Source organism: Malania oleifera, chromosome 8 (assembly GCF_029873635.1).
Source record: "Malania oleifera isolate guangnan ecotype guangnan chromosome 8, ASM2987363v1, whole genome shotgun sequence".
Classification (NCBI taxonomy): Eukaryota; Viridiplantae; Streptophyta; class Magnoliopsida; order Santalales; family Ximeniaceae; genus Malania; species Malania oleifera.
Genome location: NC_080424.1, coordinates 76,546,818 through 76,557,548, shown reverse-complemented (window position 1 = coordinate 76,557,548; position 10,731 = coordinate 76,546,818). Strand labels below are relative to the sequence as shown.

Below are 10,731 nucleotides of genomic sequence, written 5' to 3'. Positions count from 1 at the left end.
TTTAAATATTGTATAATTAAATTTAATTAAATTTTCTAGTTAATCTTTGCAAAAAACATTTTAACATTTCATAAATAAATTTTTAATTTTTTAATAATAATTTTTATTCCAATTTTAATATTTATAAATTAAATTTATTTTAATTATTGTACTCATCAATAATTAAACTAAATTTTAAACTAAAAATTTATGCATTAAAATCTTTATTTAGCATTTCATTTAAATATATATAACACTTTTAATAGAAAATTTAAATATTGTATAATTTAAATTTAATTAAAATTTTCTAGTTAATCTTTGCAATAAACATTTTTAACATTTCTAAATAATTTTTAATTTTTAATAATATTTTTATTCCAATTTTAATATTTTATAATTAAAATTTTAATTATTTACTCATCAATAATTAACTAAATTTTAACTAAAAATTTATCATTAAAATCTTTAATTAGCATTTCATTTATATATATATATATATATATATATATATATATATATATAACACTTTTAATAGAAAATTTAAATATTGTATAATTTAAAATTAATTAAAATTTTCTAGTTAATCTTTGTAATAAACATTTTTAATCTTTCTAAATAAATTATAACTTTAAATAATATTTTAATTTCAATTTTAATATTTTATAATTAAATTTTAATTATTCACTAATCAATGATTACCTAAATTTTAACTAAAAATTTATGATTAAAATCTTTAATTAGCATTTCATTTGTATATATACACATATATAACACTTTTAATAGAAAATTTAAATATTGTACAATTTAAAATTAATTAAAATTCTCTAGTTAATCAGTGTAATAAACATTTTTAATATTTTGAAAAAAATGTTAAATTTAAATAATATTTTAAGTTCGATTTTAATAATTTATAATAAAAATTTTAATTATTTACTAATCAATAATTAACTAAATTTTAACTAAAAAATTGTCATTAAAATCTTTAATTAGCATTTCATATATATATATACATAACACTTTTAAGAGAAAATTTAAATATTGTATAATTCAAAATTAATTAAAATTTTCTAGTTAGTCTTTGTAATAAACATTTTTAAAATTTCTAAATAATTTTTAATTTTTAATATTATTTTAATTTCAATTTTAATATTTTATAATTAAAATTTTAATTATTTACTAATCAATAATTAACTAAATTATCATCAAAATCTTTAATTAGCATTTCATTTATATGTATATAGCACTTTTAATAGAAAATTTAAATATTGTATAATTTAAAATTAATTAAAATTTTCTAGTTAATCTTTGTGATAAACATTTTTAATATATTCTGAATAAATTATAACTTTAAATAACATTTTAATTTCAATTTTAATATTTTATAATTAAAATTTTTCTTATTTACTAATCAATAATTAACTAAATTTTAACTAAATATTAATGATTAAAATCTTTAATTAGCATTTCATTTATATATATATATATATATACTCTCTCCGGGCACCTCCGAGGTTACTACACCGGCTTCAAGGGTAAAATGCATAACGGCTAGTAAATTCTCTCTCCGGGCGCTCCCGGCCGGAAGTAGAAACTGACCGACTATAAACTCAGCTTTTGGAATTAATTCAAAGTGAAAGTAACACAAGAAGAAGCAGAGCAATGGAGAAGAAGGAATTAAGGCTTCTCAGTGCTGAAGACTTTGCCGGCTTCGATATTCCGACGAACCCTTTTGAGATGCTTCTAGTGGTGGCCAGACTCGCGTCCGTCGTCCGCGAGAAGTCCCTCAAGAGACCTGCTCCCTTTCCTTGCTGTGTCAGTGATCCCAGTATTGCTTCCTCATCCCACCAGACGCAGAGCAGTTGCAGACTCGAAACAGAGCAAGGCTCGAAAAGGAAACAGAGGCGGCATCAAGAACAGGGTGAACCCAGCAACCCAACTGCCCTGCGTCAAATTAACCCTTCGTCTGTGCATTCAAATGCGATTGGGATGCCGTATTATTTGAGAAATTACATATCAAGAATCAGCGGCACCGACATGGTTCTGGTCATTCGGAAGAGGCTTTCCGAGACGGACGTTAATCCCAATCACAACCGCCTCTCCATACCCTTCCGGCAGGCGAGGGCGGAGTTCCTGACGGCACAAGAGAAGCAGAGTCTCTTCGAACGCTCCCACGACGGGAAGAAATTGAAGGGGATGGAGGTGCCGATGATTGTTCACCCGGTGCTGGGTGAGTTTGTGTCTGTGAATTTGAAGAGGTGGGATATGAAGAAGGGGAATGGGAAGACGAGCTCCTCCTACGTGCTGGTCTCCGCCTGGAATAAGGTTGTTACGGATCACATGCTTAGGAGAGATGACGAAATTCAGCTTTGGTCTTTTCGCCGCAATCGGCAACTCTGCTTTGCTTTGTTTAGGTTTTGATTCATGGAGATGGCTGAAAATAGAGTCAAGAAATTAAGATGCAACATTTTGCGTGTTCTATTTTGAGATTCAGTAGCACTGCTAGTCCTAACTCCTCGTTAATTGTAATCAAGTAGCAATTTAACGTTGCCATGATAATTGTTTCTATGAAGTACAGACTGTTCACATATTAACTTTTTAGGGTTCTTTAAATTGATAGCATTAAATCTTTTCAACTATGTCATATGTGCAAAAAAAGATGTTTAATTATTTTTACTCTACCATCACAATATTCTCGTGGAGGTACTATATAATAGTGTTGAGAATTTAAAAAAAATGAAGTGGAAGAGGGATGCTTATATACATAACTAAATTCAAGACCTAATAGATTTAAGTTTTGGGTTAAGTTGGTTTTCATCACATGTATTCAAGTCTCATCAATTCCCCCAATTCTAACAATGGTATCAAAACATTTTCTTTTGATGTGAATTTTTTTCCACATCATTTTCAGATTTTTATTCCATGAGTAGTCTATTAAAACACTCCTACTTGGTTAGAACTTAATTAACTAAGAAACCTAACTTGGGCATAACAAGAAAAGCTAAGGGTGAGGTTAAGAGGTTAAAAAAAATGAGGCAAGGTTTTGCCAAGTGGTAAAGGAAAGAAAAGTCGAAAGTCCTCAAAGAAAAAGGAGTAGTTCTATTGATAATGATAGTGGCCAGAGAGAAAAAGACTAAGAGGTAAGTACCTTTAATTTTTCTTGTATGCATGTAGTTATGATCATTTTAATTAAAGTTGGGTTTAATTAAGCAAATGTTGCAGAATGGTTGAGAATAGGGAGAACTGTGTGATAAAATCAATTTGTAGAATTTCAGAATATGTTTTATTTACAAAATTAGAATTGATTTCTAAAAATTGGTCAATATTGATTTCGGTACTGACTTTATTCTCCATTCAATCTTTTAAAAAATCCTCAGCTCTAATTCGAACCCAAAATTGAAAGCTCAGAATTAAGGACCCTAACCCAGCCTTTTACAATCCCAAAATTTTAAGTCAAAATACCCTAATCAAACCTGAGATGAAAGACACAAAAATTTGAGTAAACTTGACCCAAAACCCCGAGCATCTGATCCGAGAACCCAAGTTGAGGACCCAAATCCAATGACCCTGATCCAAGAACCCACGTTCAAGAACCTAAATCCATGAAACCCCATACGCGACCAAGGGACCCATGTCAATTTGAACCAAGTCCAAGTTAACTGACCCTTTAATCCCTAACCTAGACCCATTTGTCCTAACTTAGCCCAGTTAACCAACCCAATATCCCCTAGCCCAATAGCCCAAATCCAAGTTGAGCTCAATACCTATTCAACCCAAATCCTAAACTAACTCAATCCATTTGAACCAAGCTCATTACCCAATTAAACCCAGACCTCCTTGGACCCAATTGGGCTTGACCCTAGTTTAACCTGAGCTTAGATTCAATTGACACATATCCCAATTAAACTAAGCTTGATCTAGCCCAAACCAACATGGTTTAATTGAAGTCAAATCAAAGACCTATGATACAATTACATAGCCCCATCCAGGGAGCGCCCCGTTTTTAAAAAATAATAATTTATTTTTAATTCAAAAAATTAGAAAAAAATAGTAAAATAAAATTAGTAGAAATCATAAAAAAAGAATAAAAATTCTTTCAATCATTTTTTACTTAGGGAACAAAAAAAAATTCAAAGATAAATAAAATGGGGGAAATTCTTTAAAATTTATAGAAAATTGAAGAAAAAATATTGAAAATTCTTGAAATTCTTTTGGAAATCTGAGAATGTTTTGAAGATCCTTTTTTGCTTTAGTTTGATGTATCTATATGATCATTTTATATGTATAGTATTTTTATATATCTTTTTTGTGTGTGTCCGCATTCGAATGATAAAACAAAGGGTGAAGACGTGTTTTAGCCCTCATTTATATTAGTTTTAGGGGATTTATCTAACAAGATTGCCTCCTTTGGAGGTTTTATTAGAAATTCCTAAATAGCACTTGATTTTGCATTTTCTTTTAAAATTTCAATATTTATTAGACTTGTTTAGGAGTTAATTGAGGATCATATGATTCAAGTTAGGACAATTCATAATTAATTAGGTACCATTCTTAGAATGAGTGTGCAAGGGGTTACAAATACCTTCTCCTTGTATAACTGTACTTTCGATCACAACTTTGGTAAAACTAGATCGAGACTACTAGTTCTTTGGCCTTAAGATTAGTCTAGAGACCAATCAATGAGTAGTAATTAGGTGAACTAACCACATTTAGGAAAATAACAAGTTAGTGACAACTCCATCAAATCATTAATATTGTTATCACCCATCGCCATTTTGAACCCTTCTCCTGGATGTTACGATAACTTGTCAACTCTACTGGGGACCACAAGAGAGTCGAGCCATTAAGTAACTATGAATTATCCCAAATTTGAATTTAATTGTAATTTTTATTACTCCATGATATTTTACTTGAATATATGAATAATTTCTGTGTATATATGAATATCTCACCGGTTTATTCAATTTTTATGTTTTCTATGAATGTTGTGAATGAATGGACAAGTGTATGTAGGGTGTGATGATGTGATGGAATGTGGGTTTATACTTTGAACCTTATGTGAGCACACATACTTTCACATGCCTTATACTTAGGCTTTATTCTCTTAGAATTAGACAATGGTGTAGTAGCGCTAGCACCTTTTAAGGCATAAGTCTTCAAGGGTGTGTGAATCACTCTGCTCAGTTTATACTTTGTCCAAACTTATTGGGGAAGGATAGGGGGCATTTTGGGACTTCTTGTTGATAGATAAAGAGCCTAAACCACACATAGATAACTCTATTGATTTTAATGTCATATAAAACTTTAAAGAAATCGATCATTTGGACAACCTCTTTGCCTCTCACTTGCCGAAAAGAGGACACATCTTAGAAAGATTATTGTTGGAGTAGCACGTAATCTCAGCCTAATTATCCATCCAGAATTTTGTTTTTTTTTGTTTTTGTTCTTTTTTTTTTTTTGCCATCTCCCATTTTAATCGTAATTTGTTCCCACATAAATACTTTCAGCTTGACAAAGTTCTTCCACAACCTCCTTACTGCCAGAAGGTAAAACTGGAACCTAGTCGTTGGTATTGTGCTTGTATTTGATACAAATCACTTTTCTACAGAGTGCCTTGTCTCCCCTGCGAAATCTTCAAAGCTATTTACCCACTAACGTTGTATTCATAAACTTCAACATCTTTATTCCCAAGCCTCCTCGAAATTTCGATTGTGATACCAATCTCCTGTTCGCTAGACGATATTTGAAATCATCTGTCAAGCCTTTCAATAAAAAAATTCCTCTGCAAATTTTCTATCATGTGTGTAACTTTTTTAGGCATCGAAAAGATGGACATGAAGTAAATAGGCTACAAAATTAGTTGGAGGACAATGTACTATTTATTATCCAATGCGAGTTAATATTTTTTTTATACACATTTCTACATTGCCTGTTGCATATAAAATAAATATTATTTCAATTAAATGAAAAAAACAAGGAGTTTTTAGAAATAATTTATATTTTTTTTTCTTTTAAAAATTAGAACCACACAGGCAACAACCCCGAAAATTCCAAAAAACAAAATTTTTAAATTCTTTTAAAAATAAGGCTCAGATGGCAAAAAATAAAATAAAATAAAATAAAAAACAAAAAAATAATTCATTTTGACTAACTTATTTTTCACTAAAAATAATAATAATACCAAACAGATCTTTTAAACCTTTTTTAAAAAAAAATAATATTATTTGCTTTAATACAATAAATTTTAAATTGTTTGATAATAGGGATCAGATGGTTGAAAGAGGGGTGCCCCATTGTCGTAACCAGGCTTGGGGCGGACACCCTTCTCGCACGTTAGAAGCGAGGAACGACCACTCATCATATCCCGTTAACTGCCTGAAGGATCATAGTTTAGCCACGTGGTTACGCAGCTTTTTTATAATGACACTGCGAAGTCAAATTAGGCTTCGCTCTCCGATGTGGGATAAACCCCCGCTGCCACTTCATCAGTTTCCTTCTCCCCACCCACAAAACGCACCGTTCCATTTGAAGACTTCCCAACTAAAATTAAATATAAATATTTAAATTAAAAAAAAAAAAGTAGACCGTATTAACCCTCTCGATTCATTTATATTTTTGTAATATGAAAATTTTACAAGTAAGAGCAAGACGTTGCAGTCTCATTTCGCGATTTCTTAATTAAAATTGTTTATAAATATTTAGATGAATAAAAATAGGATCTTGCGGTATTTTGTTGGGTGTTTTTGATGAAATAGTCTAATTTTAGAAGTAAGTGTTTTGAATTTCATTTATATTTTATCAATACTTTTGCAAAACTTTCATATTTAAAAATTATTCTTCATTAATTTTAAATTATCGAGAAGAAAAGATAAGTTTGCATTTTGTATGAGTAGGAGGGTCGTTTTGTTATTGAAAAAATAATTTATTGTTTCATTTAAAATGGTTCTACTTGTAACTTGAAAAGCAAAAAGAAAAAAAATTAAAAAGGAATTTGCCTTTTCATTTTCGGTTATCAAGAAAAATAAAAAAAATCAAAAAAATATACCAAATAAATTAATAAAATTTTAATTTTAAATATCATTAACATTTAACTTTTTTTTTTTTTTATTGTTGATCACATTCGAATAAAATTTTCATTTTTAACAGTATTCAATATAAAGTGAAAGTACAATGAAAAATAAACTTCTTTTATATTTTTCTTTCATTTTCCAAATAAATGCTTTGATTTAAAAAGACTTTAAGATATCATTATTCAAGAAAACAAAAAATACCTTAAAATTTTTATCTCACCTATGTTGTGAGAAGACGAGAGGTAAACTCCACATCGAGATCCACAAGAATATGGAGTTTGCTTCTTTGTTTAGAACAAAAATGTAAAATCTCGAAATACATACAACTTTCCTAGTTAAAAATAAAAACATAATTCTAATAATTTTATCATTAAATATATATATATATATATATATATATATATATATAAATGAAATGCTAATTAAGGATTTTAATGATAAATTTTTAATTAAAATTTAGTTAATTATTGATTAGTAAATAATTAAAATTTTAATTATAAAATATAAAAATTGAAATTAAAAATAACACTTTTAATAGAAAATTTAAATATTGTATAATTTAAAATTAATTAAAATTTTCTAGTTAATCTTTGTAATAAACATTTTTAATATTTCTAAATAAATTTTAAATTTAAATAATATTTTAATTTCAATTTTAATATTTTATAATTAAAATTTTAATTATTTACTAATCAATAATTAACTAAATTTTAACTAAAAAATTGTCATTAAAATCTTTAATTAGCATTTCATTTATATATATATATATATATATATATATAACACTTTTAATAGAAAATTTAAATATTGTATAATTTAAAATTAATTAAAATTTTCTAGTTAATCTTTGTAATAAACAATTTTAATATTTCTAAATAAATTTTAACTTTAAATAATATTTTAATTTCAATTTTAATATTTTTTTAATTAAATTGTAATTATTTACTAATCAATAATTAAATAAATTTTAATTAAAAATTTATCATCAAAATATTTAATTAGCATTTCATTTATATATATATATATATATATATATAACACTTTTAATAGAAAATTTAAATATTGTATACTTTAAAATTAATTAAAATTTTCTAATTAATCTTTGTAACAAACATTTTAAATATTTCTAAATAAATTATAACTTTAAATAATATTTTAATTTCAATTTTAATATTTTATAATTAAAATTTTAATTATTTACTAATCAATAATTAACTAAATTTTAACTAAAAATTAATGATTAAAATCTTTAATTAGCATTTCATTTATATTTATATATATATATTTACTCTCTACGGGCACCTCCGAGGTTACTACACCGGCTTCCAGGGTAAAATGCATAACGGCTAGTAAATTCTCTCTCCGGGCGCTCCCGCGGCCGGAAGTAGAAACTGACCGACTATAAACTCAGCTTTTGGAATTAATTCAAAGTGAAAGTAACACAAGAAGAAGCAGAGCAATGGAGAAGAAGGAATTAAGGCTTCTCAGTGCTGAAGACTTCGCCGGCTTCGATATTCCGACGAACCCTTTTGAGATCCTTCTAGTGGTGGCCAGACTCGCGTCCGTCGTCCGCGAGAAGTCCCTCAAGAGACCTGCTCCCTTTCCTTGCTGTGTCAGTGATCCCAGTATTGCTTCCTCATCCCACCAGACGCAGAGCAGTTGCAGACGCGAAACAGAGCAGGGCTCGAAAAAGAAACAGAGGCGGCATCAAGAACAGGGTGAACCCAGCAACCCGACTGCCCTGCGTCAAATTAACCCTTCGTCTGTGCATTCAAATGCGATTGGGATGCCGTATTATTTGAGAAATTACATATCAAGAATCAGCGGCACCGACATGGTTCTGGTCATTCGGAAGAGGCTTTCCGAGACGGACGTTAATCCCAATCACAACCGCCTCTCCATACCCTTCCGGCAGGCGAGGGCGGAGTTCCTGACGGCACAAGAGAAGCAGAGTCTCTTCGAACGCTCCCACGACGGGAAGAAATTGAAGGGGATGGAGGTGCCGATGATTGTTCACCCGGTGCTGGGTGAGTTTGTGTCTGTGAATTTGAAGAGGTGGGATATGAAGAAGGGGAATGGGAAGACAAGCTCCTCCTACGTGCTGGTCTCCGCCTGGAATAAGGTTGTCACGGATCACATGCTTAGGAGAGATGACGAAATTCAGCTTTGGTCTTTTCGCCGCAATCGGCAACTCTGCTTTGCTTTGTTTAGGTTTTGATTCATGAAGATGGCTGAAAATAGAGTCAAGAAATTAAGATGCAACATTTTGCATGTTCTATTTTGAGATTCAGTAGCACTGGTAGTCCTAACTCATCGTTAATTGTAATCAAGTAGCAATTTAACGTTGCCATGATAATTGTTTCTATGAAGTACAAATATAAAATAGATAATTGTTTCTATGAAGTACAAATATAAAATAGACTGTTTACATATTATTGTGTTACTGGGTATATTAAATTTTTATGGTTCTTCAAATTGATAATATTAGATCTTTTCAACAGTGTCATATGTACAAGAAAAGATGTTTAGTTACCCCTGAGCACTGGCTCAGGTGGTAAGGGCAACCCGGATGAGCCTGTGACCCAGCTTAGTTTCTCAGGTTCGATTCTTGCTGCCTTGAGCAAATCTCGATTTACCTTGCAAGGCCTTGGGGTGGGTTCCGTGGGGCAAGGGATTAGTTTTGGCTGTGATGCATCCTAGGGTAATCTGGTAAATGCCGGCTGAGGACACCCGACGTAATAAAAAAAAAAAAGAAGATGTTTAGTTATTTTTACTCATTCTCATAGAGGTATTCTCATGGAGGTGTTATATAATAGTGTTGAGAATTTTGAAAAAATGAAGTGGAAGAGGGATGCATAACTAAACTCAAGACACAATTGATTTAAGTTTTAGGTTAAGTTGGTATTCTTCACATGTATTCAAGTCTCATCAACTCCCCCAGTTCTAACAATTTTATCAGAACATTTTCTTTTGATGTGAATTTTTTTCCACATCATTTTTAGATCTTATTCCATGAGTAGTCTATTAAAACCTCCTACTTGGCTAGAACTTAATTAACTAAGAAACCTAACTTGAGCATAACAAAAATAAGATTTGTGTTTTTTTCTTACTTTACATTTGATCGAAGATGTTGGCATTGAAAATCAAACTGGACGTTTTGCATGAAAATCAAACTGGATTGGCTTTGCAGCAAGGTGGAGATGGATAATTAAGCTTGGATCCCTTTAATTATGCACAACTGATGAATTGCTACCGAAAGTTGTTCTAATCTTGTTGTCAACATTTATTGTATGATTGTTAAAATGGGCTAATTCCCCATAATGGATGGTGTTTATTATTTCCTTATCTTTCCACATGTAATCGGGCTGCTTGTGGTGGGGAGTGTTGAGGCATAATACTCATTGATAGTCTACAACTTTACAATTTAAGTTTTTTGGTAAAGTGGCAACTTGACTGCACACCTCATTTTATGCGGGACCTTATCTAATAAAAACAACTCTTGTAAAATTCGTTAGTGCAATAAAAAAATTTAGAAAAATACATGGAAAATAAAAAATAAAAATTTGGATGGCAACTCCTCCATGCTTATACTTGCACACACATTACAAGAGAAATTTCGATTAGCAATAGGTTAGCAAATAAATCAAAATAAAAAAAAATTATTTATTTTAAATTTGATTGGTCA

General features: G+C 30.0%; 2 protein-coding genes and 1 non-coding gene across 3 annotated transcripts; 2 read left to right on the top strand and 1 right to left on the bottom strand.

Annotated features, from left to right (window-relative positions):
- Window positions 1–1,638: 1,638 nt before the first annotated feature.
- LOC131162740 (B3 domain-containing protein At5g24050-like) lies at window positions 1,639–2,397 on the top strand. Its single transcript, XM_058119346.1, has one exon. It carries the CDS (start codon window positions 1,639–1,641, stop codon window positions 2,395–2,397), a length of 759 nt encoding a protein of 252 aa, XP_057975329.1.
- Window positions 2,398–6,238: 3,841 nt separating this feature from the next.
- LOC131163234 (small nucleolar RNA Z279/snoR105/snoR108) lies at window positions 6,239–6,342 on the bottom strand. The gene has a single exon (XR_009139009.1). It is a non-coding gene; the product is annotated as a small nucleolar RNA Z279/snoR105/snoR108 (small nucleolar RNA).
- A 2,163-nt stretch (window positions 6,343–8,505) lies between these two features.
- On the top strand, window positions 8,506–9,264 carry LOC131162739 (B3 domain-containing protein At5g24050-like). Its single transcript, XM_058119345.1, has one exon. It carries the CDS (start codon window positions 8,506–8,508, stop codon window positions 9,262–9,264), a length of 759 nt encoding a protein of 252 aa, XP_057975328.1.
- Window positions 9,265–10,731: the final 1,467 nt, after the last annotated feature.

What these genes read in the sequence shown, in the direction of transcription:
- LOC131162740 (XM_058119346.1), top strand. Translation starts at nt 1,639, where the DNA reads ATGGAGAAGAAGGAATTAAGGCTTCTCAGTGCTGAAGACTTTGCCGGC.
- LOC131162739 (XM_058119345.1), top strand. Translation starts at nt 8,506, where the DNA reads ATGGAGAAGAAGGAATTAAGGCTTCTCAGTGCTGAAGACTTCGCCGGC.